Below are 26,606 nucleotides of genomic sequence, written 5' to 3'. Positions count from 1 at the left end.
AAATAGAAGCAAAGGAATACAATTAGGCCGATCGGCACGTACAAAAATTTTACATCCGCTGAGCGGATGAAATACAGGAAGTACTTGGAAGAATTCGCCTCACTCCGGGTCCTCAAAATTGAAAAAGGCGTCCGGGATATCGTCAATCATGGCCGCCAGGTCGGAGGCTGGAATGTGCATTCCCACAAGAAGGTGGCCACCCTTCTTCAAGTACGCCATGGTGACCTTGACCGCCTCAGCGAAAGTTGATGAGACCTTGCCGCCGAATTTTACGCCGAACCGTTCCGAGCGGAGGTAGTCTTGGCGCGCTGCTACTAGGCGGCTCGACTCTCCCTCCTTATATTTTTTGAGTACCGCCCGGGAAGCGGTTAAGGAATCTTGGACTGCCTTCAAGTCCATTTCAGCCTTTGTGCGTTCTGCCGAACGGTCTTCCCGCTCGGCGTTCAGCTGGGCCTCCAGATCCTTGGATCGCTGATCTAGCGCACGGACATCTACTTTCATCTTGTCCAGATCAGCTATCGCTCTCTTCTTCCGGGTAGTAGCGCGTTTGGCATCCGCTTCGCGCTTCTTGACTTGGCCCTCTAGCCGAGCCACCTCTGTAGACAGGTCGGCGGACTTCTTCTGTTCGGCCTCGAGGGTTTGTTTCTCCCGCTCGGCCGATGGACCCCCCGACACTTGGAGTTTCTCCAGGAGATCCTCCAGCTCGGCTAGCCGATGGCTAGTGGCGATTTGCTCAGCCCAGCGCTGTAAGAGAAATAATAAAATGAGGAACCGGACAGTAGCATGGCACAGAAAGAAAAATGAATTTACCTGAGTGGCCTGCTGCATGTTGTTATCGTCGAGCTGCTTGGGCGTCATGAGGGCCACTTGAATTTGGGCGTCCTCGAAGAGTTTGGCGATCGGACCCATCAAGGTTATTTCATGAACGGGGCTTGATGGCCGATCGGCAGACAATAAATATTCCTCCGATGGGAATCGAAGGGTAGTCTTGATGGTTGGGTGGCCGACCGGCACTTCCTCAGCCGCAGTTGGCCCGAGGACTCTCCAATGGTTGAAGTTTTGCCCAACCGTCGTAAGCGACGGCGAGTCCGTGGGGGAGAGCCAGATGGCTGTGCAGTGGGCGAGGCCACTGGGGTCCCGATCCTCGACGGCGTGCGATCTGACGAAGCGAGGCTGATCGGCGCCTGTGGTTCGCCCTCTTGGGTCGGCGGAAGGCTGGGGTCTCTTCGACGTTTCCGCCGAACTTCCAGTGGTGAATCCCCGGTCTGGGGGACTCCCAGCTCTGCTGGAGCAGAGGAAACAGGATCCGCCTCAACCTCCGTTGAAGCGGCTGAGGTAACTTCTGTTTCAGGGGCGGACTGCGTCCCCCCCTCTCCTGTAGCTGCCGGGCGGCAGGGGATAAGACCCCGCTCGGCGAGTTCTTTTTTAGTCGCCGCCTCAATTTCCACGGCCTTCAACTTCAAATGATCGGTGGCCTTGGAGCGCCACATGACTTCAGCTGTAATGGAAGAAATTAAAATCAGTTAGACAAAAAAGGCGAAGAGAGTAAAAAGTCCTTACTCATGCGGTAGGGGAGATTGGCCCGAACGGGAGATAATCCGAAAATATACAACACCCCCTTGAGAAGCAACTGGTCGATTTTGTACCGCTGACCGGACAACCAGTTCGCCGCATGAAGGTAGGCCGGATTGCTTCTGAATTTGCCGAGCTCCGGCTGGGTCGGCACAGCGGTCTGCCATTTGGTTCTGAATGCTGGCCGCTCGGGAAGTCGTATGTAGAAGAAGAACTCCTTCCAGTGCTTGTTAGAGGTCGGCATATTATCAAAAAATTTAAAGCCTATTCTACTTTGGAAAATGAAAGTGCCCAGCTCGGATTGTTTGGGATAGAAGAAGAAGTGGAATATTTTGGGGTCAAGTGGGATACTGTGCAGCTTAAAGAGGACAACCACCCCGCTCAGCAACCTAAAGGAGTTCGGCACAAGTTGGCCGAGCGGGATGCGGAAATAATTACAAACCTCCAAAATAAAGGGATGGGTAGGAAATCTAAGGCCGCCCTGGAATTGGTCCAGAAAAAAACAAATGGTACCGATCGGCGGGTTATGGGGCCGGTCGGCCGGGTCGGCTATAACTATTTCATGGTCATCAGGATCCCATACGTCCGAACAAGACGACGAGCGCCCTCTTCATCAAACCGACTCTCCATGGTCATGTACCAAGGGCCATGAACATCCACAGTGGGTACGGAAGTGCTTGCCATGACTGAAGTATCAAGAAAAAGAAAGAAGGAAGCCGAAGGAAACTCGGAAACGGAGGACAGATAAGAGTTCGCAAGCAAGGGAACGAAAGGAGTACCACGCGAAAGGGACCGAAAGGAAGGGAGAAGCTTACTGAGGGAAGGTGAACGGAGAAGATCACCAGAAAGCCGAAAACCACCGAGAGGCGAGAGCTAGGACAACCGGAATGAAGCAGCCGCGGGCACCTTCGACGGAGGATGAGCGATGAAACAGAGAAATGCGGCGTAAGGGCGGAGACGAAGGCTTTATGCGAACGAGGCTGGTCGACCTCGTCCGTCGGATGCAGGTCACGAGAGACGAGGTCATCATCTAACCGTCCATTTCAAAGTAATCGCGTCCCATCGTACGGATCATCACCGCCACACAAGAAGAGCCACGTGGAGCTCTGTCACCAGGCGCGATTAATGCGCCCATACCGCGCATGCTTCGACTTAATGGAAAGGATTTGCGCGATTTTCGAGAAGATTTAGACAAGCAAACATCCACGCTGGACGCCAAGACATCCAGAACGAAGAGCCGAGCGGATGATGAGTTATGAGGGCCGAACGGCTCTAGGTATATCATAAGCGGCGGTAAGGCGACGACCGCCCGTTCGGACACATAGTCCAGTCAGTCGAACTCACTGCCTCCTTCAACTAGACTTGAAGAGGAGGCAAGTGATCCGGCAGTAAGAATGGGGGACCCCATTTAGCAGAGTCAACGCCGCGAGGAGGGCCAAAGGCCTTGGCCGAGCAGATAAGGAGGGCGACGACCAGCTGAAGCTTCCGAGCAGAAGCAATACACCCCGCCGGAGTCGGGGTTCCGACGCTCATGATGAACAGTAGGAAAGGCCGAGAAGAGGGCCTGCTCGGCCGAAGGAATAAAACATAACACTGCGAACAGTCCAGAGAGCACATGACCAGGAAGCTCCCGCGCGGATCAGAACACCCGATCGGCCGGACGTGAGGAAACTGCCGACCGGTCGGACGATCGACGGGGAGTAAGAAAAGGCAAGGATAGAAACATCTTCTGACAGCAGATGATATGCAGGATCTTAGGACATGCGCTCGCTGTCCCATCAAAGACGTGCTCACTGTCCCATCAAAGACGTGCTCGTACTGTAGCAGTAAGGAGTCAGGCAAGCTCCTCTGACAAGCCCATACTGGGTATGGGTTGAGGACACGTGTGTGTGCCTCGGTATATGTACATCAGCCTCCTCAGAAGTCTATATAAGGCCTCCACTTCTTCAACCGGAGGTACACGAGTCTTCTGTTTCTAAGCCACCTCTTTGTTATTCCTCGCCTGACTTGAGCGTCGGAGGGCCGTCGCCGGGACACCCCTCCCGGCTCGGTTTTGTTGCAGGTTCGCGGGAGCACTCGAGGATCTAGCAGGGAGCGCCACGTCCCCAGCGTTCGTTGACCCCTGGTTCGGACAGGATCAATTTATATTGTAGATAACATAGTATGTGGTGTCACATACAAAAGATAATGTTATCAGTACCTTATAAATTATAAACAGTAGCTCACGACCAAAATGGAAAGGAACAAACCATTGGATGGTCGTAGTGTAATTAGGTATTAGTTTATCTTAACTATATAATTACACTAATACACTTAGAGTGTATTGAGTAGGACCATCAGAGGTCGTTTCTTTTATACTGATTTTATAAAGGAACAAAACCTCAGTTATTATGGAAGTGTGTGCTCTTAATCCTAATATAATAACAAGCACATATATTTGATATTTATTTCTTTAATTTATCAATGGGTGAGATTTAGTTCGATAAATCAATAAGCCCGATAAGTTGGGAAATGATATCACTTATAATGTGTGTTGTTGATTATAGAAGGAAACTGTGTCCTAGTGATCTAGGTTGATAATGTCTCCAAGAGGAGCTCATAAGGATTGTCATGTTAAACCCTGCAGGTGGACTTAGTCCGACATGACGATAAGGTTGAGTGGTATTACTCTTGGACTAAGATATTAATTAAATGAGTTGTCAGTGACTCACTTAATTAGTGGACATTCGACATCTTAAACACAGGGAGACTAACACACTCATAATAAGAAAGAGCCCAAAAATGTAATTTCAGATTGGTGCGGTAGTTCAATAATAGTTCTCTAGTGAAATGAATTATTATTGATAAAATTAAGTTGTGTGTTCGGGGCGAACACGGGATGCTTAATTTTATCGGGAGACCAAAACCAATTCCTCCTCTCGGTCCCTATCGTAGCCTCTTAGTTATAGAGTACTATACCCACCTATACCCACCTTCATACCCATGGTGTAGGGGCCGGCCAAGCTAGCTTGAGAACCAAGCTAGGGTCGGCCAAACCTTGGTCCATGGGTGGCCGACCCTAACTTGAACCCAAGCTTAGGTGGTCGGCCTTATTAAATTATAAAAGAATTTTAATTTTGAATTTTTCTTATGTGGAAGATATAATTTATTGAAGAGATTAAAAATTAAAATATCTCTTTTATAAGTTTCTACAAAAGATTAAAGAAAGAGATTAAATCTCTTTCCTTATTTGTAGATTGGAAGGATATTTTATTTTTTTTCTTTGTAAATTATTCACATGTTGAAAAATTAAAATTATAGAAATTTCTTTTTATCAACCATGAAAGGATTTTAAAAGGAAATTTTATTTTTTTTAAATTTCCGAAGACAAATAAGGAATTTTAATTGGTTGATTGAAAATTGCCTTGTTTGCTTCCTTGGTGTGGCCGGTCATATACACTAAGAAAAGGATTTTAATTTTAATTAATTAAAATTTTCCTTTTCAATGGCAATAGAGTTAAGGAAATTTTTATTAAATTTTCCTTATTTGTCAAAGCTAAAGGATTATAAAAGAGGGGGGTTTGGGTGCCTTGAAGGGGAACAACCTCTATTATTTTTCTCCCTCTTTTCTTCCTTGGTGTGGCCGGCTTCTTCCTTTTCTCTTCTCTCCATCTTTGTGGCCGAACCTCTCATCCTCCTTGGAGATCTAGTGGTGGCGGGTTTTTAGCTTGGAGAAGAAGGAAAGAAAGCTTGCATCCCTTGAAGCTTGGTTGGTGAAAAAGATCTTCATCCTTTGGAAGCTTTGTGCTTGGTCGAAACTTGAAGGAAGGAGAAGAAGGTGCTAGGTGGTCCTCATCTCGGAAGATCGTTGCCCACACAACGTCCGAGATTAGAAGAGGAATACGGTAGAAGATCAAGAGGTCATTATCTACTAAGTAAGGTATAACTAATATTGTTTTCCGCATCATGTTAGTTTTATCTCCATGTAAAAATACCAAATACAATAGGCATGCGATTCTAGTATTTCGAATTAGTTTTCGATGTTGTGTTCTTTTATTTTTCTTTTCCTTGTGATTTGATTGTTCTTTTTGGTTAACCTAAAATTATTTAAGGAAATTAAATATTAGCTTTCCTTAAAATGCTTTGTCTAGGCGGTGGTGGTTGTTCCCATATCCAAGAAGGTCATGTGTCTCGCCATGCAATCCTGGAAGCCAATTTTGGAAATTAATATTTAATGGAATTAATAACCTAGGTGATTTGGATCGAACGTGTTAAGTTTCGCAGGAGATCCAAGTCTAAACCTAAAAGAATAAATAAATTAAACTTAGGATCAAACGTATTAAGTTCCGCAGGTGATCCGAGTTTAATTTAAAAGAACACATGGTAGCTAGGAAAAGGTTCAGACCTTTGTACAAAATTTTTGTACAGTGGAACCATTAGATTTTCTGAGTAGCAACCAACAAGTTCGAGACTGGAAAAGGAAAATGCCAGGCTCCGAACATTTCGAGTAGGAAAACATGAAAAGATTCTGAGGAGTGGGAGGTATATCAAATAAACGAAACAACATGTAAGCGCCACACAAATAGCGAAAGGCGTTAGGGGCAAATTGTTGCAAAGGAATGTCAAAATACTGGCTCACTTCGATTAGGAAAGGAGGAATGGGAAACCTCAAGCCCCCTATCAATTGATCCCTGAAAAAGGTTACGTAATTAGCGAGAGGACGATGAGGATGATCATGCGGTTTAAGAATCAAGATGTCATATTCTTTGGGGATTTCATACTGGTGGCGGATGGTGAGCCTAGCATTCTTGTCAAAAGAAGATGAGATTTGAACATACCAGGGGGCGATTGTTTCTTCGGCCATAGAGGGAAGTAAAAGTTAACAGAGCAAAAGACTACTTACTGGAGTTAAGGAAAGAGATCACTAGAAAGCAGTAAGCACGAGAATTGATCAGAGACAGCAGCAAAAGAAGAAACGTTAAGACAGGGAAGAAAGGAACAAAATCGGTGAGAAGATGAAGGGTTTAGGGTTTAGAGGACACATAACTGTCGTCGGATCAGAACATCACTTTTCAATAGACACCGTGGATTATAAGAAAAAGGGCAAGTACCAGTGTTACACTAAAAAAGAAGGGAGACACATGTCATGTAATCATAAGTGGGCATTTATGTTGGACGCGACAAATCGTATCAATCAAGGGTTGGTAAGACCTCGTCTTGAGCCTCCAACATTCTCTTACCATTGAAAAACTAATCGTGATCAAGGGAATTCTGAAGAAAAGGGGCATAGTTTACTGTGCGCAATAAAGAAGGATGGATTGAGTTTGACAGAACTCGGATCAAGGACAAAAATTGAAAAATGGGGAGAACCATTTAGGCACAAAGCGTTGTTTTAGTGTTATTATAGAGCAGGAGATAATATCGATCGAGGTAACCCTATCTATAGTAGATAGGTTAATATCGATTGGGATAGACTTGTTGGATCGAGACGCGCTAGAGGGGGGGTGAATAGTGTAGGATCGAAAAGAATTTAGATATCTCCACAATAGCATGATATTGTCCACTTTGGGCCTAGGCCCTCATGGCTTTGCTCTTGGGCTCTCCCCAAAAGGCCTCATGCCAATGGAGATATCTTTTCTCTTATAAACCCATGATCTTTCCCATGTGTTTCCAATATGGGACTATGTTTGCAACCTTGCAACCCCAACAATCCCCCCCTCAAACAAAGGACCATAGGCTTCCCATGTCCGATCCTCGACCCACCAGGTCTTCCTGCCCCTCAGTCTACCCGACCTACTAGGACTTTCCTTGCCTAGCCGCAACTAGGACTTTCCTTGCCTAGCCGCAACTAGGACTTCCTGCCTGATGTCTGGTCCTCTTGATCCGAACATAGGAGCCCCCACTTTCTTTGTTCGAGGTCAATATTGTACTCACATGGTTCAATCAGGTCATAGCTCTTGTGCACAGTCGGCGGTTAAACCTTCTGGCAGTCCGGGCTCTGATACCACTTGTAGGATCAAAAAGAATTTAGATATCTCCATAATAGCATGATATTGTCCACTTTGGGCCTAAACCCTCATGGCTTTGCTCTTGGGCTCTACCCAAAAGGCCTCATGCCAATGGAGATATCTTTTCTCTTATAAACCCATGATCTTTCCCATGTGTTTCCAATATGGGACTATGTTTGCAACCTTGCAACCCCAACAAATAGCGCTCGCGGCTATTTCGTTTTTCGGAAAACACTCGAGTAATTAAAACGCAGCGAAAAATAAGAAAGCAAGCACACAGAGACAGGAGGATTTACTTCGTTCGGAGCCTTGATCGACTCCTACTCGAAGGCCCGCGATCCTTGATCGCTTTCCGTGGGCAACAACTATAAGCTCGTAAAAACTATTACAAACTAATTACAATTCAAAACAGTAAAAGATTATACCGACAACAAAGGACTAAATCTGAAGCTCCGGGTTGTCGGGGTGTCGTTGCAGCACTTCGGGATCGTCTCGTAGGCAGCTTGTAGCAGATAGTTCACTTGGAAGAAGATGTTTGAAGCTGCTGGTCGACCCCCTTATAGTTCAAGGCGCCTTACACTGTTCACCAAGGCGCCTTGAACGAGCCGAGTCACCCGCGTGGATCAGACCGACCTGGCTCAACCTCTGGTTCAAGGCGCCTTGACCTATCCAGGCGCCTTCAACCTGGTCCAAGGCACCTTGAACTTCATTCAAGGCGCCTCCAGTCTGCTGCGCTTCTTCCTTGCACCCGAGGCGCCTCAAGCTCCATGGAGGCGCCTCGGACATTGCTCATCCGAGTTGTAACTTGCTCCTTTGTTCTGCAAAATGTGTTAGTCCCAAACACATACCGGCAAAACAAAGTTAGCACAGAAACATGATAATAATAAAAGTTTTGACATCATCCGAACTGTCTGACTTCGGTTTCCTCAGGAAACCCTAGGTCGATCCGACGCCTACTGTCCCTCACAGCGTCCTCACCTACTCCACTCAGAGATTTACCTGTTACATCGATCCTCCAAATCATTTGGACTTTTGCTCGGCACTCGATGCTTGACTTCTGCTGAACATCCGCTTCACCGGCCAGTTCAGACTTTCACGACACCAGGACTTTCCACCTAGGGTTACCACCCCCTAGGACTTTTGCCTGAAGCCATCGACCTGCCAAGACTTTTTGCATAGGGTTACCACCCCCTATGACCTAGGGTTACCACCCCCTAGGGTTTTACCTTGCCTAACCGCAGTTAGGACTTTCCTGAAACACTCAGCAAAAGCTTTCAGATAACAAAGCACCTTAACTTTGAATCCTTTGCCATTATCAAAACTTAGGTTCGATCGTCGGATGCTTCCCGCACCAACAATCTCCCCCTTTTTGATTATGGCAATACGTAATTCAAAGTTAAGAAAAAACAACTTATGCATAAAGTTAACCATGCTTAAGTAAATAAACTTCAAATGCAATAACAGTTAAGCTGGAAACTTTTAACTTGGTAATATTAGACTCCCCCTTAATAAAAGCCCTCCTTTATTAAATACTTTGAATTTTCCTTTAACTTTAATTTACCTACTCTCCCCCTTTGTCATATATCAAAAATAAACCAGTTTGAAAGTAGATTTGTATTTTTCTGAAGGAAAATTTTCAAAGAGGGATAAATTTTCTTCTTAGATTGCCAAATTTGAAAATACTTAGCTATATATTTAGCTTCGAAATGATTTGTATTGAGAAAATATTTTTCCAAATAGCTAAGTTTAGAGTACAATCTAACTAAGTCTAGTTAAAATAGTCTTAAAATTAACTAAGTTTGAAAATATGAGTATTTGAATTTTCAATAAAGGGATTTGCTTAGAAGTTATAAAATATGAGGTCACTTGAAAACTTTAAAACGTTATAAAAAGTTGACTAGATTTGAAAATATTTGAAACTGTAATTAAGTTTTGAATATGCATTTTGAAGAAACTTTGATATTAAAAAATATTTAGTTTTAGGACACAGGGAGTAGCAGTAGTTTGTTTTCTAGTCCAAGCATGAGTCAAATTAAATTATTGAGTTTAATTTGATTAAGTATCAGAGCCTTAAAATAATCTGGTAAAGTAATTTGATTAGAACCTTAAAGTACAATCATGCTTAAACAAAAAATTGAAACACACTTTTCACAATTGTCTAACCTTTAGCTACTTGCTGATTGCCTAGAGGACAGTAGCTTTCACATGGTTAGTCAAGTTGAGTTATTTTGATCCAGGTAGACTTGACTAGAGCTGGAGAACTTAACTTGATTAATGTTTATTGCATATTTAACGCCCAGACTCATATTGATGCACAGATATAAGCATTCTTGAGTCCAGGCAATACCCTATGCATCTCACGCCTTTCTAAGTTTTTCAAGACACAAGCAAGGTAGACCTAGGTGTTTGTGAGATGCTCTGGCTTAAAGCTAGAGGAACATGATTTCTAGGGGGAAACCTAGGCGTAATCCGATTTTTTGAAAATTCTAAGAAATTGGAGTTTTGAAATAAGTATTTTCCTAGAAATTTTAAAAGCAAATGATAACCAATTTAAAAAACAATCTATTCTACCCAACACATTCCTATTTGTCTTCTAAGTGAGCTGAACTCAAGTTCAGGTAAGGGTTTTGTAAAGATGTCAGCTAGATTTGATTTTGACTCAACATAGTTGAGTATAATATCACCCTTAGCGACATGATCCCTTACAAAATGGTGCTTTACTTCTATATGTTTAGTCCTTGAGTGATGAATTGGGTTTTTTGTTAAATTTATGGAACTTATATTATCAATTGAGATTTTTGTGTTATGATAGTTCAGTTGATAGTCTTTAAGAGTGTGCATCATCCAAAGCAATTGAGATGTGCATTCACCTAAGGCTATATATTCAGCTTCAGTGGTAGATAAAGCAACACAATGTTGCTTTCTACTTGACCAACTTACTAGGCATTGTCCTAGAAATTGACAACTACCACTTGTGTTTTTTCTATCTAACTTGCATCCGGCGTAATCCGAGTCAGAATAGCCAAGAAGGTCAAAGGTGCAAGTTCTAGGGTACCAGAGTCCTATATTTAGAGTACCTTTAATGTACCTAAGTATTCTTTTAACATAGGTTAAATGTGACTCTTTTGCACAAGATTGGTATCTTGCGCACATACCAACCGCAAATAATATGTCGGGTCGGCTTGTAGTTAGGTAAAGCAAGCTTCCTATGGCACTCTTATAGTACTTTGGATCTACTGGTTTTCCTTCAGGGTCAGAGTCTATGTTAATGTTGGTTGCCATTGGAGTATTTATTATTTTTGAATTTTTCATGCAGAATTTTTTAATTAATTCCTTTGCATATTTAGTTTGATAGATGTATATTCCATCTTTAGTTTGTTTTATTTGTAAGCCTAAGAAAAAATTAAGTTCACCAACCATACTCATTTCAAATTCATTTTCCATTAATCTAATAAATTCTTTTAAAAATTTAGAGTTATTTGATCCAAAAATTATATCATCAACATAGATTTGAGCTATGAAGATGTCTTTTTCTACAGTTTTTACAAATAGAGTTGGATCTATTTGACCTTGGTTGAAACCTTTGGATATTAAGTGATTTGATAATCGTTCATACCATGCCCTAGGGGCTTGTTTAAGTCCGTACAAGGCCTTTTTTAACTTAAATACATGATTAGGATATCCTAAGTCCTCAAATCCTGGGGGTTGGCTTACATATACTTCCTCCTTAATAAATCCATTTAATAATGCTGACTTGACATCCATTTGGTATAGTTTAAATCCTTTGTTTGTTGCATAGGCTAACAACATTCTAATGGATTCGAGTCTAGCTACTGGGGCATAGGTTTCATCATAGTCCAAACCTTCAACTTGGCTAAATCCTTTAGCTACAAGCCTAGCCTTATTTCTAATTATTTCGCCTTGATCATCTAGCTTGTTTCTAAATACCCATTTTGTATCGATTATTGATTTATTTGAGGGTTTAGATACAAGTTCCCAGACTTGATTTCTCTCAAATTGGGCTAACTCTTCCTGCATAGCTATGATCCAGTCTGGGTCAGGTAGTGCTTCTTCTATTGTTTTTGGTTCGATTTTAGAAATTGGGGCAATCTGACTGTGGATTCTAGTTCTGACTCCTAGGTTTGGATCACCCAAGATTTGATCAGATGGGTGTGAGGTACTGGCCCTAGTTGGTCTTATAAGTGGGTCAGGGGCCGGTTCCTCTGGTTTATTAAGATTTGGTTGAATTTCATCATCTTCTATATTTCTTGGATCAACATCAACATTCTCATTTATATTTGGTAGATTATTTTCTTCATCAAATATTATATTAGTTGTTTCTTCAACTTTTAGGGTGTTTTGATTGTAGACTCTATAGGCTCGACTGTTTGAGGAGTATCCTAAAAATATTCCTTTGTTAGATTTGAGTGTGAATTTTCTTAAATAATCTTTAGTATTTAAAATGTGAACTTTACATCCAAATACTTTTAAATAATTTAAGTTAGGAATTTTATGATAATATAGTTCATAAGGAGTTTTCTTGTGAAATTTGTTGATCAAGATTCTGTTTTGAATATGATTTGCAGTATTTATTGCTTCAGCCCAAAATTGGTGATTTAAATTATATTCATTTAGCATGGTTCTAGCGGCTTCTTGTAGTATTCTATTTTTACGTTCCACTAGACCATTTTGTTGGGGGGTTCTAGGACATGAAAATTCATGTTGATATCCATTTATTTTAAAAAGTTGGGTAAACCTATGATTTTCAAATTCTCCCCCATGATCACTTCTTATTCGTTTAATTTTAGTGTCTTTTTCATTTTCTACTAATTTGCAAAAATTACTGAATATTTCATAGGTTTCATCTTTTGTTTTTAGAAATTTTACCCATGTGAACTTAGAGTAGTCATCAATTATCACTAAACAATACTGGTTTTTGTTTAGTGACTTGGCTCCATGTGAATCAAATAGGTCAAGGTGAAGGAGCTCAAGTAAAGTGTTAGTTCTTTCTAGATTGGTTGACTTATGGGTTGACTTGGTTTGTTTTCCTTGTTGACAAGTATTACAGATTGAGTTTTCAATAAATTTTAATTTGGGCAAACCTCTAACTAGACCATTATGACTCATTTTTGAAATGAGTCTAGTGTGAGTGTGACACAATCTTCTGTGCCACAAATCAGTTTCCTCTTCTTGTGTTAGAAAACACTTTGTTGAGGATGTCGGTAGATTAATTGAATACATATTATTTATCCTAAGTCCTTTAAGTAAGATTTCAGGATTTTCAATGTTTTTAACTAAACACTTGGTTTTGTCAAAAGTTACTAAGTATCCGCTATCACACAATTGGCTTATACTTAGTAAATTAAACTTGAAATTTTCAACTAAAAGGACTTTTCGAATAATAAAATCGGAGTTGAGTTCGATATTACCTCTTCCGATTACCTTAAGTTGACCTTCGTTACCGAATGCAACTGATCCTAAGTTCTTGTACGTGAGTTTAGTAAACTTCAATTTATCTCCAGTCATGTGTCTGGAGCAGCCACTATCCAACATCCATTGATCCAATTCCTACATAGGACGTGGTTGAATTGTTTTAATGGATTTCACGATAGTTAAATTGAAGTAAACTTGTTAGAGATAAATTTTGAAAGATTTTTGAAATTTAGTTTTGAAATAATTTTGAAGTTTAATTTCATTTCGAGGTTTAGTTTTTAAAATAATTTTGAAATTTAGTTTTTTAAAATAATTTTGAAATTTAAGTTTTTTAAAATAATTTTGAAATTTAGTTTTTAAAATAATTTTGAAATTTAGTTTTTAAAATAATTTTGAAATTTAGTTTTTAAAATAATTTTGAAATTTAGTTTTTAAAATAATTTTGAAATTTAGTTTTTTAAAATAATTTTGAAATTTAGTTTTTAAAATAATTTTGAAATTTAGTTTTTAAAATAATTTTGAAATTTAGTTTTTTTTTATTTTTTTTTTTAAAGAATTTTGAAATTAAGTTTAAAATAATTTTGAAATTGAGTTTTAAAAATAATTTTGAAATTGAGTTTAAAAATTAATTTTGAAATTGAGTTTTGAAAAGATTTTTAAATAATTTTGAAAAGATTTTTAAATAATTTTGAAAAGATTTTTGAATAATTTTGAAAAGATTTTTAAGTAATTTTGAAAAGATTTTTAAATAATTTTGAAATTGAGTTTTAAAATGATTTTGAAATTGAGTTTTAAAAAGATTTTTAAATAATTTTGAAAAGATTTTTGAATAATTTTGAAAATAGTTTTGAAAAGATTTTTGAATAATTTTGAAAAGATTTTTAAATAATTTTGAAAAGATTTTTGAATAATTTTGAAAATAGTTTTGAAAAGATTTTTAAGTAATTTTGAAAAGATTTTTAAGTAATTTTGAAATTGAGTTTTAAAAGTGATTTTGAAATTGAGTTTTAAAATTAATTTTGAAATTGAGTTTTTAAAATAATTTTGAAATTTAGTTTTTAAAATAATTTTGAAATTTAAGTTTTTTTAAAATAATTTTGAAATTTAGTTTTTAAAATAATTTTGAAATTTAAGTTTTTAAAATAATTTTGAAATTTAAGTTTTTAAAATAATTTTGAAATTTAGTTTTTAAAATAATTTTGAAATTTAAGTTTTTAAAATAATTTTGAAATTTAGTTTTTAAAATAATTTTGAAATTTAGGTTTTTAAAATAATTTAGAAATTTAAGTTTTTTTTTTTTTTAATTTCTTAATCATCTCACCCGACCTAAATTTTCAATCAGGTAATCCTATAATTGTTGTGAGATGAATTATAATTCAATTTTAAGGTTTGGGTTAACTTTGTGTTAGATTCAGGTTTAGCTTTGGGTTCAACAAGTAAGCATTCTTTGGATAAACTTCTGGGCTATGGTGAGTCACAAGGAACTCATTAAAGTAACCATGCCTTCGAGGTTTTCCAAATAGTCCTACCCATTGAGCTTAGTACTAAACCTTGGTCTAACTAGTTAGGATCCATTTAAGGGTAGCTTCGGTCAGTTCCACTTGGCCAAATGCACCAGGTCGAAGCCATATCTTCCTAGACATGCGATGCCCAAGTTTCCCTAACGTACTATCATCCAAAAACTTCACTAGTACTGTGGGTCAAGTTAATCCTTGCCTTTTAATCTAACCTTAATTACCCTGCCGAGTAATCTACTCTTGTTTTACCCACTTCGGGTAGATTAGGTTCAGTTACCCTGCCGGGTAGTTTAGTTGGGGGTGCCAGCGAGTCTGGATCCTCCATCTTTATTTTGAGTTTTAATTTCAAGTCTTGAATTTAATTTTAAATTTTGAAGTTAATTTTAATTTCAATTTCGAATTTTGAATTTTGATTTTAACTTTGAATTTATAATTTAATTTTGAATTTTGAATTTAATTTTAAATTTTGAATTTAATTTTAATTTCAATTTCGAATTTTGAATTTTAATTTTAATTTTGAATTTATAATTTAATTTTGAATTTTGAATTTAATTTTAATTTCAATTTCGAATTTTGAATTTTAATTTTAATTTTGAATTTTGAATTTTAAATTTTTAGGATTGTTTTTCTTTTTGCTCCCCCTGGATCATGGCCTCGATATGGTCTATCGAGGTAGTATATTTGATCCTTCGGAACCCAGTATTGGCCAAGTCCAACTTGATTGACCAAGTTAGACTTGGAGACCCATGCTTGGACTGATTTAATACTTTGTTTGTTTATTAATGATAAATAAGATCTATATTTACTTTTGTATCCCAGCCCAGTTCTGTTGTAGACGGCTCTTTGTGTCCCAAGAATCAAGTCCAAATTCTTGGAGCCCAAAGTAAACCGTTCTAAGGTATTTTCTAAATCTTTAACCTGATTTGTTAGAGTTGAATTTTCTTCCTCAAGTTTTGAACTTGAGTTGGAAATTCATCGACTCTGGTCAGGTGAGGGTTTAGTGTCACCACTTCTTTAAGGACACTTACTTCCTTTAGAAGTGACTTAACTTTCAGGTTTGACTTAGCTAATTTGTGCAATAAATAGCTAACTAAAATGTTCAACCGGGAGATACTTACAGTGAGGTCGGTCCTTCGGAAGCGGATACGGATCCGTGGCTTTGCTCGGACTCTGCCTCGGACTCGCTCTCGCATCCATATTCAACGACTTGGTCCCGGGCCATTAATGCGAGTAGACTCGTTTGTTCGAGCTCGTCGTCGTCGCCTCCGATGAAGATTCGTCCCATGTTGCCTTAAGGACCTTTTTCCTTCTTTTCTTTTGACCTCCTTGTTAGGGCAGTTGGATTTGATGTGCCCTTTTTGGTTACACCCGTAGCATGTAACTTCAAACTTCATCTTTGTATTTTGTGGGCCTTCCTTTGATTTCACTGCCTTCTTTAGATCTCTTTTGTCGAATCCTTTCGTCTTGTAGCGCTTCTTCACGAGGTTTACCAGTTCGGTTGTAATGTCACCTTCTTCATCGTCAGAATCTGGTTCAACTCCGATGCTGGTTCGGTTCTCCGTCGTGGTCTCGGTTCCGGGTTCGGCTTGTACCTGCAACCAACGCAATACCTTTCTCGGTTGGTCGTGCATTAGTCCGCTCATGAAGTTCAAATTCACTAAAAGTTCATCTAGTTTTAAAGAAGATAAATCCTTGGAAACTTTGTAGGCATCTACCATTGATGCCCACAATGTATTCCTTGGAAACGAGTTTAGGGCATACCTTATTACGTCCCGATTTTCTATCTTTTGGCCAATTCCGTGAAGAGAGTTAAGGATGTCTTGTATTCTCGTGTGAAGAGAACTCACCGTTTCGCCTTCCTGCATTTTAGATTATATAATTTATTAAGCAAAAGATCTCTTTTACTTACCTTGGTGTCGTCGGTGCCTTCATGGAGTTCGATGAGCTTTTCCCAGAGCTCCTTTGCAGAGGAGAACGGGCCAACTCTGTTGAGTTCTTCCTTGGTAAGACCACACTGGAGGGTGCAGGTAGCTTTGGCGTCGGCTTCCACCTTTTTTATTAGAGAAGCGTCCCACTTCTCGCAGGGTGTAGTTTTGCCATCGTCATCGATTGGCAGTTTCAGTCCCGTCTTTATGATCATCCACGTTTCGAATTGTATCTTTAGATACGTTTCCATTCTTCCCTTCCAGTAGCCAAAATCCTCTCCGGAGAATAGCGGGGGACGTACAGTGCTGAAACCCTCTTGTTGGGCCATTTATAATATGTAACAAAAGAAAACAACAGAATATGTTCCAAGACTAAGTCTTGGATTAGTAGTGCTGGAATAAAGAATAATAAAAACGAACTCGAGTGGTGTTGCACCTACTTCGAGCAAAAGTCGATTCGAGGGAAACAAAAATTAGAATATAGCTATAAGGCTAAATTCTAATTCGACTCCGAAAATAAAAAAACTGCGAAAAATTTGTTTTGAAAAGTGGTTGCACCAATTCAAAACGACCCCGCTCTGATACCAATTGTTGGATCGAGACGCGCTAGAGGGGGGGTGAATAGCGCTCGCGGCTATTTCGTTTTTCGGAAAACACTCGAGTAATTAAAACGCAGCGAAAAATAAGAAAGCAAGCACACAGAGACAGGAGGATTTACTTTGTTCGGAGCCTTGATCGACTCCTACTCGAAGGCCCGCGATCCTTGATCGCTTTCCGTGGGCAACAACTATAAGCTCGTAAAAACTATTACAAACTAATTACAATTCAAAGCAGTAAAAGATTATACCGACAACAAAGGACTAAATCTGAAGCTCCGGGTTGTCGGGGTGTCGTTGCAGCACTTCGGGATCGTCTCGTAGGCAGCTTGTAGCAGATAGTTCACTTGGAAGAAGATGTTTGAAGCTGCTGGTCGAGACCCCTTATAAAGGGGGTTCAAGGCGCCTTATACTGTTCACCAAGGCGCCTTGAACGAGCCGAGTCACCCGCGTGGATCAGCACGGACCTGGTCGAACTCTATCTGGTTCAAGGCGCCTTCAGCCTATCCAAGGCGCCTTCAACCTCCGTCAAGGCGCCTTGAACTCCATTCAAGGCGCCTCCAGCTTCTCCTTTGCACGCGAGGCGCCTCAAGCTCCATGGAGGGACACTATTCATCCGAGTTGTAACTTGCTCCTTTGTTCTGCAAAATGTGTTAGTCCCAAACACATACCTGCAAAACAAAGTTAGCACGAAACATGATAATAATAAAAGTTTTGACAAGTCATGGAGTGACTTCAGGTTTCCTACCGGAACCCTAGGTCGATCCGACGCCTCTTATTCCTCTACAGCGTCCTCACCTACTCCATTCAGGAGATTTACCTTTTGCCATCCTCCAGATCGACTGGACTTTTGCTCGGCACTCGATGCTTCCGGACTTTCTGCTGAACATCCGCTTCACCGGCCAGTTCAGACTTTCACCTGGTTCGCGACACCAGGACTTTCCACCTAGGGTTACCACCCCCTAGGACTTTTGCCTAAAGCCATCGACCTGCCAAGACTTTCCGCATAGGGTTACCACCCCTATGACCTAGGGTTACCACCCCCTAGGGTTTTACCTTGCCTAACCGCAGTTAGGACTTTCCTGAAACACTCAGCAAAAGCTTTCAGATAACAAAGCACCTTAACTTTGAATCCTTTGCCATTATCAAAACTTAGGTTCGATCGTCGGATGCTTCCCGCACCAACAAGACTTATCTATAATAGGCGAGCTAGTATAGATCGGGATAATGCTTGAAGCTAATATCGATCAAGACAACCTTGTCTGTCGCAGACAAGCTAATATCGGTCGGAAATAACTTTATCTATAACAGACAGCGTAGTATCGGCCGGGGTAACCTTGTTTATAATAAACAAGCTAATATCGGCCGGGTAACTTTATCTATAACAGATAACGTAGTATCGACCGGGATACCCTTATTTGCAATAAACAAGATAATATCGATCGGAATGACAACGTTTATAATATATAAGTCAATATTGTTCGAGGCATTACGTCTATTTCTGTGAACTAGAGGGATTCAAGAAAGTCACCCAATTCAATACAAAAGATTGTTCGAATTTATATTTAGAACCTGATCAAATACATAACATTACATTTTCCTCTCAAAACATTAAACATCGAAAGGTCAACAAAAGTTACAAACATAAGTTCTCAGGATGCTTAGAAAATTTCAATCCCGCCGGAGTCAAACTTGCCAGGAAGCATAAGTGGAAATATTTTACCTAGCACGAAGGAAGCTCGCTCGGGCGACAGAAGTGGCAATATTTTGCTCGGGACGAAGGAAACTATGAAGCAGGGTGGTCTCAGGGACAAGGGGGAGGGGACGGATCTATTCAGGCCCTGGCGGAAAGGTGACTGAAGAGTTCCTCCCCTGCTTGAGCCCTAGAGCTCTGCTTCCAAAGTTACCATCCTAGCCTGCGAGTAACATGGGCTATGCCCTTATCGCGACATCCATTGGCTATTGAGTTGGTCCTCCATGAGTAGTGGGAACTCCTCTGAAACCCGTTGGGTTTGCAGAACAGTCGTGCCTTTGGCTGGAGATTCTAGATCTCGAAAAACTTTATTCCTTGGGATAGTTTCTCGGACCAAAAGGTTAACTAAAGCTAAAGCTTTGGTAAACTCATATATAGATTTCGCCTTGTCCAACAAGAATTGCCCCCAGGGAGGGGGATCTGAGGTCATACTCTCAGTAAGATGAAGTGAACAAGGAAGACAAAGAAATGGGATGAATGAAGAATGAAGAATGAAGAAAGGGTAATAGCTCTATTTAAAGGATCAAAAAGACTCACAGGATCACTGTACTTGAGTTCACGGGATGACTATAGCAGAGGATCACGAAGCCACAATGGGAGAGTCACGGGTTAAGACAGGCAAAGAGACAAAAGAAAAGACTTGTGTCTAGTCAGTCGGCTACACCTCCTTCGACTAAACTTGAAGGGAAGGCTAGTGATATGGGTTAGGTTTCATGGATCCCCGGTGAGGAAGGGAAAGGAGATAGCCGAGTTGAGAAGATAGATCAATATGGGCCGGGATATACCTTGAGAGAGGAAGGCCAATCCCAGCCAGATAATACCTTGATGAAGGAAGATCAATATCGATCGAGATATACCTTGAAGAAGGCAAGTCAATATCGGCCGGGATATACCCTGAGAATGAGAGGTTAATATCGACCAAGATATACCTTAGAGGAGGCAGATCAATATCGACCGATATATACCTTAATACGAGTAAGCTAATATCGACCGGGATATACCCTAAGAAGGAAAGACTAATATCGGCTGAGATATACCTCAAGGGAGGTAGGCTAATATCGACCGAGATATACCTCCAGGGAGGAAGGCTAGTATCGGTCGAGATATACTTCTAAGTAGGCAGGCCACTATCGACCAAGATATACCTCCAGGGAGGAAGGCCAATATCGGGTGAGATATACTTCTAAGTAGGCAGGCCAATATCGGCCAAGGTATACTTCCAAGTAGGCAAGCCAATATCGGCTGAGATATACTTCCAAGTAGGCAGACCACTATCAACCAAGATATACCTCCGGGGAGGAAGGCCTATATCGGTCGAGATATACTTCCAAGTAGGCAGGCCAATATCAGCCAAGATATACCTCAAAGGAGGTAGGCCAATATCGATCGGGATATATCTCCAGGGAGGCAGGCCAATACCAGACGGGATATACCTCCAGGAAGGCAGACTAATATCGACCGAGATATACCTCCAGGGAGGAAGGTCAATATCGACCGAGATATACTTCCAAGTAGGTAGGCCAACACTGACCGAGACATGCCTTTAGAGAGGTAGGCCAGTATTGGATGGATAATACCTTGAAAAGGATATGCTAATATTGGTCGAGATTACATACTTAATAAAATACAGCCCAATATCAGCTAGGATAATAAACTTAGAGGTGTGCAGACCAGTATTGCCCCAAGAAACATCATAAGAAGTAATAATAATTGATCGAACCTAGTCTGAGTTTGATTTCGACCGATACAAGAAGCAATGTTATATTAAGCTGTCTATGATATAGCAAAGACAGGAAGGGCAAGCAGGAATGATAGATGCACTCTAAAATAACTTATGAAACAGGACAGAAGTAAATATTTCAAATAAAATAGTTTAATGAAGATATTTGTAGTATGTGATTGTATAACAAGTTTGCTAATATGGCGAGAGGAAGGCTTCTAGATTTTTCTGCAGGTACTAGACGACAAAGAAGGTACATCCGGGGTACAAAAAAGATTCCTTAAAAATCATTTTCCACAAGTACACAGCTTACGTCATCTCATAACAAATTCTAATGAACCGGGGTCCACTTCATGACTACGGAGATTATATGAAGTGGTATAAAAGGGAGAATCCTCTCTGTTGGCAAGATAAGTTCACATCACTGCTCATCTTCATAACCCTAGTTTTCAACTACTGTTCATCTCCTTCTTCTTTTTTTCCCATACAAAGAGAGATCACTGACTTGAGCGTCGGAGGGTCTAACCAGGGATTCCCACCTCGGTCTTAGGTCACTGACGATAATGTTGATTGCTCTCTTGTGCGCAGGAAGCCTTGGAAGCTCCGGATCTAGGTTTTCTTCGGTCAGATTTCTTTCTCGTCATTGGAGCTTCGCACCAGAAGGACATTCCGGGACTTCATTCTCTTAGATCCGCTTTGGGTTTCTCGGATCGGTGTTCTATAGGTATTATTCTTCACCAGCAGTAGGTTTTTTCTCCCAGCTTTTCGTTTTGTCAAGCTTCTCAGACAGGATCAATATCAAAAAGGGAGAAATTATAAGTACCCCGTGTTAGTTTTGATGTGATCACCAATTCAAGTTAGGTCTTGTGTATTTGATTTTTGTGTCTAAGTGTGCAGAAGCTTAGGAACATAAGAAGTGAACGGAAGACGTAACGAACGAGAAAGATGGCATGAGAATCGAGTCGACGGGCTCAATGCATATGAGAGACAATAAGCCACGGAAGAGTACGTCGGTGGAGCGAGAAGGACGCACACATCCCTTTTGAAGGACGAGAAGCCAGAGCGGAAGATTGCTCGGGGAGATGATTGGAGTTGGGTTCAGGTGAGCTCAACTCTGGAAGGTCAGAGGATCACCCAAGCGACCGGAGACGAAGCTAGTTACTAGAGAAGGCGCTGAAAGGTCAGCATGTGGATGACTGATCCGAGCGCTGGGACTAGATAGTCCGGGCGCTCAGACTGTCTGTCGCCCGAACCACCTAGTCCGGGCGCTCTGACCACCAAGGTGCTGAACTGGCCCCTCGTCGCAGAGTCGTTACTGTGGATCACCTTCGGATTCACATCAGCAACGGTCTGAGCGCTTGAACATGGTCCAAGCTAAGAGTATAAATGAACCAAGCCGCTCATGAGCTATTCGAAACTCAATTCGATAAAAGCTCGTTTGAGCTCATTTAATGAGGTTTGTTAAGATAAACAAACCAAGCTCAAGCTTCACAATACTCGACTAGTTAGCTCGTGAACATGTTCATTAGTAAGCTCATGAATCAACTTTTAAATGAAAAAAATAATAATTTTGATATTAAATTTATAGATTTTATACTTTACTTATGAAAAATATAGATAAATAATAAATCTATTTATTAGAATAAAATTATAAATTTTAATAAGAATATTATAATTTTATCTAAATATATAATTTAATTTTTAATAAATATTTAAATTTATAATTTATATTTGTTAAGCTTGTATAGGCTTGATAAAAGCTCGAAAAAGCTCATGAGTCATGAATATATTCGTTAAATAAAGCTCAAGCTCAACTCGATTATAAATGAGTCAAACTCAAATATTCAAGAGTTTGGCTAGGTTTAGCTCGATTAACCCCTAGTCCAAGCACCCGGATATGAAAAAACTCTATCGTCTAGTCGTTGTGAAATTGTTGCATGGAAATAGAGTTTGTCCAATTACGGGGGCAGAGAGGATCTAGGCGTCGGAGATGTCATGTCAGCAAACGGCTAGTTTCGACTAGTGTGCTATAAATAGAACCCTGGTCTTCTTCATTCGGCACAACAACACTTGTATTTCTTCTTCGATTTTTGTTTTAGTGTTCGTACTTCAACTTCTTTAAGAGGCTTCTCCGCCTATATTAAAGGAAAACTTTGTTAGTGCTTTCAACGCCTTGGATTAATAACCTCTCCAGTTGTAACCAAGTAAAATCCGGTAGTCTCTTTTATTTTTATGCATAAAAATACATCTCATTTTCAAAAAAATCTGATAATCTATTTTGAAAATTCACTACCAATTGATTTTCCTTAAGGCATGATTTGGGAATTTTTTTAATAATAAGTATGAGGAGACAATGGAAGATTATGAACTTTTATTGTGATGAATGTCTCAGGTTAAGTATTGGAGACAATGGAAGATTTGGGATATTCATTATAATATATGTATGATCAAGGTTAAGCATAAGATACAATGAAAGATATGACACTTTCATTGGGTTGATTTGAAAGAATTGACTCTTGGGAAGAGTTTTTTTATGTGTGTCAATGGGGAATAAAAATGTAGGGTTCAAGTTAGGAAACTCTCATTTATACATTGGCATAGGATGAAGAAGGGAGTTGGGCTAATATGGGTTATTCTAACTTAAACATATTGTCAAATATCAAAAAGAGAGATTGTTGGTGTAATCATTCTTGAGTCAAGATTGATCAGTTTGAATAAGCTCAAGTTAGCTAGAGCTTGAGTTTCGATGTTTGACAATATATAAAAAAGAAATCAAGTAGGTCAATGAGTGGCCGAATATTTGTCTGAAAAAGTCGTAATAGGAGGTTAGACAACGGGAAAGTCCTAAATGAAGGTTAGGCAATGAGAAATCCTAACTGGAGGTTTGACAATGAAAATTCTTAATTGGAGGTTAGGGAACGAAAAGTCATAATTGGAGGTTAGGCGATAGTGAAGATCTAGTTAGGAATTAGGCAGTGGAAGTCCTAGCGGAGCTAAGCAGTAAAGACCTAGTTGAGAACTAGGCAATGGAAGACCCAGTTGGAAACTAAGCAGTGGAAGTCCTAAGGGGCTAGGCAGTGAAAACCTAGTTAGAAACAATGCAATGAAAAGATAGGTAAGGAAAAGTTCAAGTGGGTCAAAGGTTGATCGAACACTTGGTGATTGAAAGTCCAACGGAAAGTTAGCACGAGTTGGAAAGTCCAAATGGGTCAAGGGTTGATCGAATATTTGGTAAAGAAGCCTTGGCAAGTCAATGGTGATTGGATGCTAGGTAACGGGATATCCCAACGAGTCACAGATGACTGTAGGGTTGGTTAAAGGAACTCTAAATTTTAGATCAGAGCTTAGGGTTAAGAAATCAATCAACTCAATCGAATTGTCCAAGTCCATTGGATTAGAGTACCTAATCGATTGGGACTTATTGATTGGAACTTGCTCCACTTAATTAAGCTTAGTTCCAATAGATTGGGAATCAATTGGGAGTTGTGTTGTCGTGAGAAGTGAAAGCTTGCAAATCAATTGAGCTATATTTTGTAAAGGACAGAAGAGACTGTAATCGATTAGGGCAATCCATTAAGGCCTAGTTAATCGATTGGGTAATAGATTAATTAAGGTCATTTTCACAAGAGAACAAAGATCTTGGGAATCGATTAGATTGCTTTCTCCCGTGAACAAAATGCTTCTAAATCGATTGAGACAATAGATTAGAAGTTGACGAATCGATTAGTATGACTCACAAATCGATTAGATGGACAAAAAGATCCATTTTGCAAGTGTTTAAATGATCATCTGATGTAGCAATCGATTAGGGGTAAGCCTAATCGATTAGAGCCATCAAGATAACCCTAGAAAATGAATTTCATTAATATTTGAAAATACAATGGTTTACCCCAATTTTTGAGTTTTGGACATGTGTTGCTACATTTTCTAAACATCAAGAGATTAAGCAAAATAAAATGTTACCGTACTTTCGATATACGAAGTTTAAAATATAAAAAATTTAAACAATCAAATAAATTTGAAGATCGTAAATCGCACTATTAATTCCAGACTACATCAAGCCAAGGGGAAGCTGCGTTGGTGAAGGTGGACGCAGTCGCCATGAAACGTATTTCTCCCGCACTAGCATTAATCTCACCATTAATTCTGCTGCGCCAAATCACCAATTTCTTCAGCACTAGCGCTTCCCTAGCCAAAAACTGAACAAAATCTAATTCGTCACAGTGCTCGCCGTAGTTGGCGATGCTGGCGTACTCCAAGTGCCAACTCAGGCAGTCGAAGTAGTTTTGCTTCTCCCAAAACCTAAATTGGTCATATGGCAGTGAGCAACAGTTCGTCTTCGCTGGATTAATCTGTCAATGTTAATTAATCAGGAGAAGGAGAAGGCGGCGGCGGCGGCGGCGGCGGCAAGAAGATTTTAGCTAAACTGATCAGACTCACCGTTAGACGCAGTTCCTTGAGCAGGAGGCAGGCCCTGAGAGCAGAAGCCAACAGAACGGCCTCCATCGTGTTGCTCATGTCAATCCTGATCGATAACCTGAGTAGGTTCGCGAATGCTCCGCAATCGAATTGAATCGTCTGAATCAAGGAAATGCAACAATTGGTATGGTTGTGATGTTGTAATTTTACTTGATGTCGATTCGTTAATTAATTACCTCGAGGATGCTGGAGAAGAAGTATTTTCTGTTGCCGGCAACGTAGGAGGTGGTGAGGAAACGAAGAGAAGGAACGTTGAGGACGACTTTCCTGTCCATGGAGACGCCGTCCATCTCGAGGGTGGTGAGCGCAGGCGCGGCGATCTCGATCCCGCGCAGCGAGGTGTTGAGCACCGCGAGGTGACTCAGACGCGGCGCGTCCACGACCCTCAGCGTCTGCCCCCCCATGAAGATGCACCCGTCAAGGCGGAGGCGCTCCAGGGCCGGGCACTTCGACAGGAAGAACGCGAGCGTCTCGCCGATCGACATCTTGACACCGCACAGCGCCACGGAGCGGAGACGCGGCAAAAAAGGGTCGTCAGGCGAGGTGGAGAGGCGCACGTGGCGGGCGAGCTCAAGGTGTTCGAGCGAGGGGACGAGGCTGAGGAAGGAACAGAGGAACACGTATCCTGTGTGGCTGCGGAGGGCGAGGTCGCGGACGGAGCACCCCCCGAGGAGGCTGAGCCAGCGGCTAAGGACGATGCTATTGACGCCGAGGGGGAGCGCAATGCTGCAGCGGATGAGGTTGATCGGAAACTCCGATTGGAGGCGGTTTAAGACGCCGGTGAAGACTTCGTCGAAGGATTCAGTGTTATCGAGGAAATTGAAGTAGCGATCGGGCGCGAAGTCGAGGGAGCGAACGGATGTCCATTGATTTCTCCACCGCCGGGAGATAACTCCGAAACGGACGAGATCGGAGACTGGGAGGCGAGAGAGGATGCTTCCGACGACGACGTCGTCGGGGCATCGATCGAAATTGTTGCCGTCATCCATAGGATTTTAGTATGCCAAGTTAAATCTTTACATAATATAATACTTATTAATTCCAGATTAAGTATAAGAATTATTTCTTCACATTTATGCGTTCGGAGATAAATCTTGGAATGATTCAAAGAATTATCATATTTAATTATGATTAATAAGACGTTCAAAAAAGGAAATATACTTTTTAATATATATATACACACACAATCACCTCACCTTGCCTTTTTCACCACTTCACCTTGCTTTTTCACCACTTTCTATCAAATAATACGATTTTGGGACGATAATAAATCAAATATTCTCATATCTCTAAGCACTAATTGAATCCATATCAATCAGACACCCACGAATCTCTGTAAATATCTTCTTCAGATGATAAATAAAATTTAAAACGACAAATATGGATGTACTATTGATGACCACAATTTTAAATTGATCTTGGCCTGATGGCATGTGAATATCAGATACCTATTATCAGTCCTTTTTCTTTGAGTGATAACATCTCGAGGATTCATATACTGCTCTGTCATATATTTAGTTTAGTGTTTTAGATCTTAACAAAAAAAAAAAAAAGAAATTAAATTACGGGTAGACGAGGTGCCCTGAAGAAGCTATTATGATGGATTAGGATTAAAGGGACCAAA

General features: G+C 40.5%; 1 protein-coding gene across 1 annotated transcript; it reads right to left on the bottom strand.

Moving 5' to 3' along the window:
- Positions 1-24,425: 24,425 nt before the first annotated feature.
- Positions 24,426-25,971, bottom strand: LOC122030348 (F-box/LRR-repeat protein At3g26922-like). The gene is made up of 3 exons (XM_042589560.1): positions 25,159-25,971; positions 24,944-25,081; positions 24,426-24,855 (listed from the first exon to the last, which is right to left on the bottom strand). Exons 1-3 carry the CDS (start codon positions 25,969-25,971, stop codon positions 24,544-24,546), a joined length of 1,263 nt encoding a protein of 420 aa, XP_042445494.1. The 3' UTR covers positions 24,426-24,543.
- Positions 25,972-26,606: the final 635 nt, after the last annotated feature.

Source organism: Zingiber officinale, chromosome 10B (genome assembly GCF_018446385.1).
Source record: "Zingiber officinale cultivar Zhangliang chromosome 10B, Zo_v1.1, whole genome shotgun sequence".
NCBI lineage: Eukaryota > Viridiplantae > Streptophyta > Magnoliopsida > Zingiberales > Zingiberaceae > Zingiber > Zingiber officinale.
The sequence above is the reverse complement of the archived record's forward strand: the minus strand, read 5'-3'. Positions and strand labels throughout refer to the sequence as shown.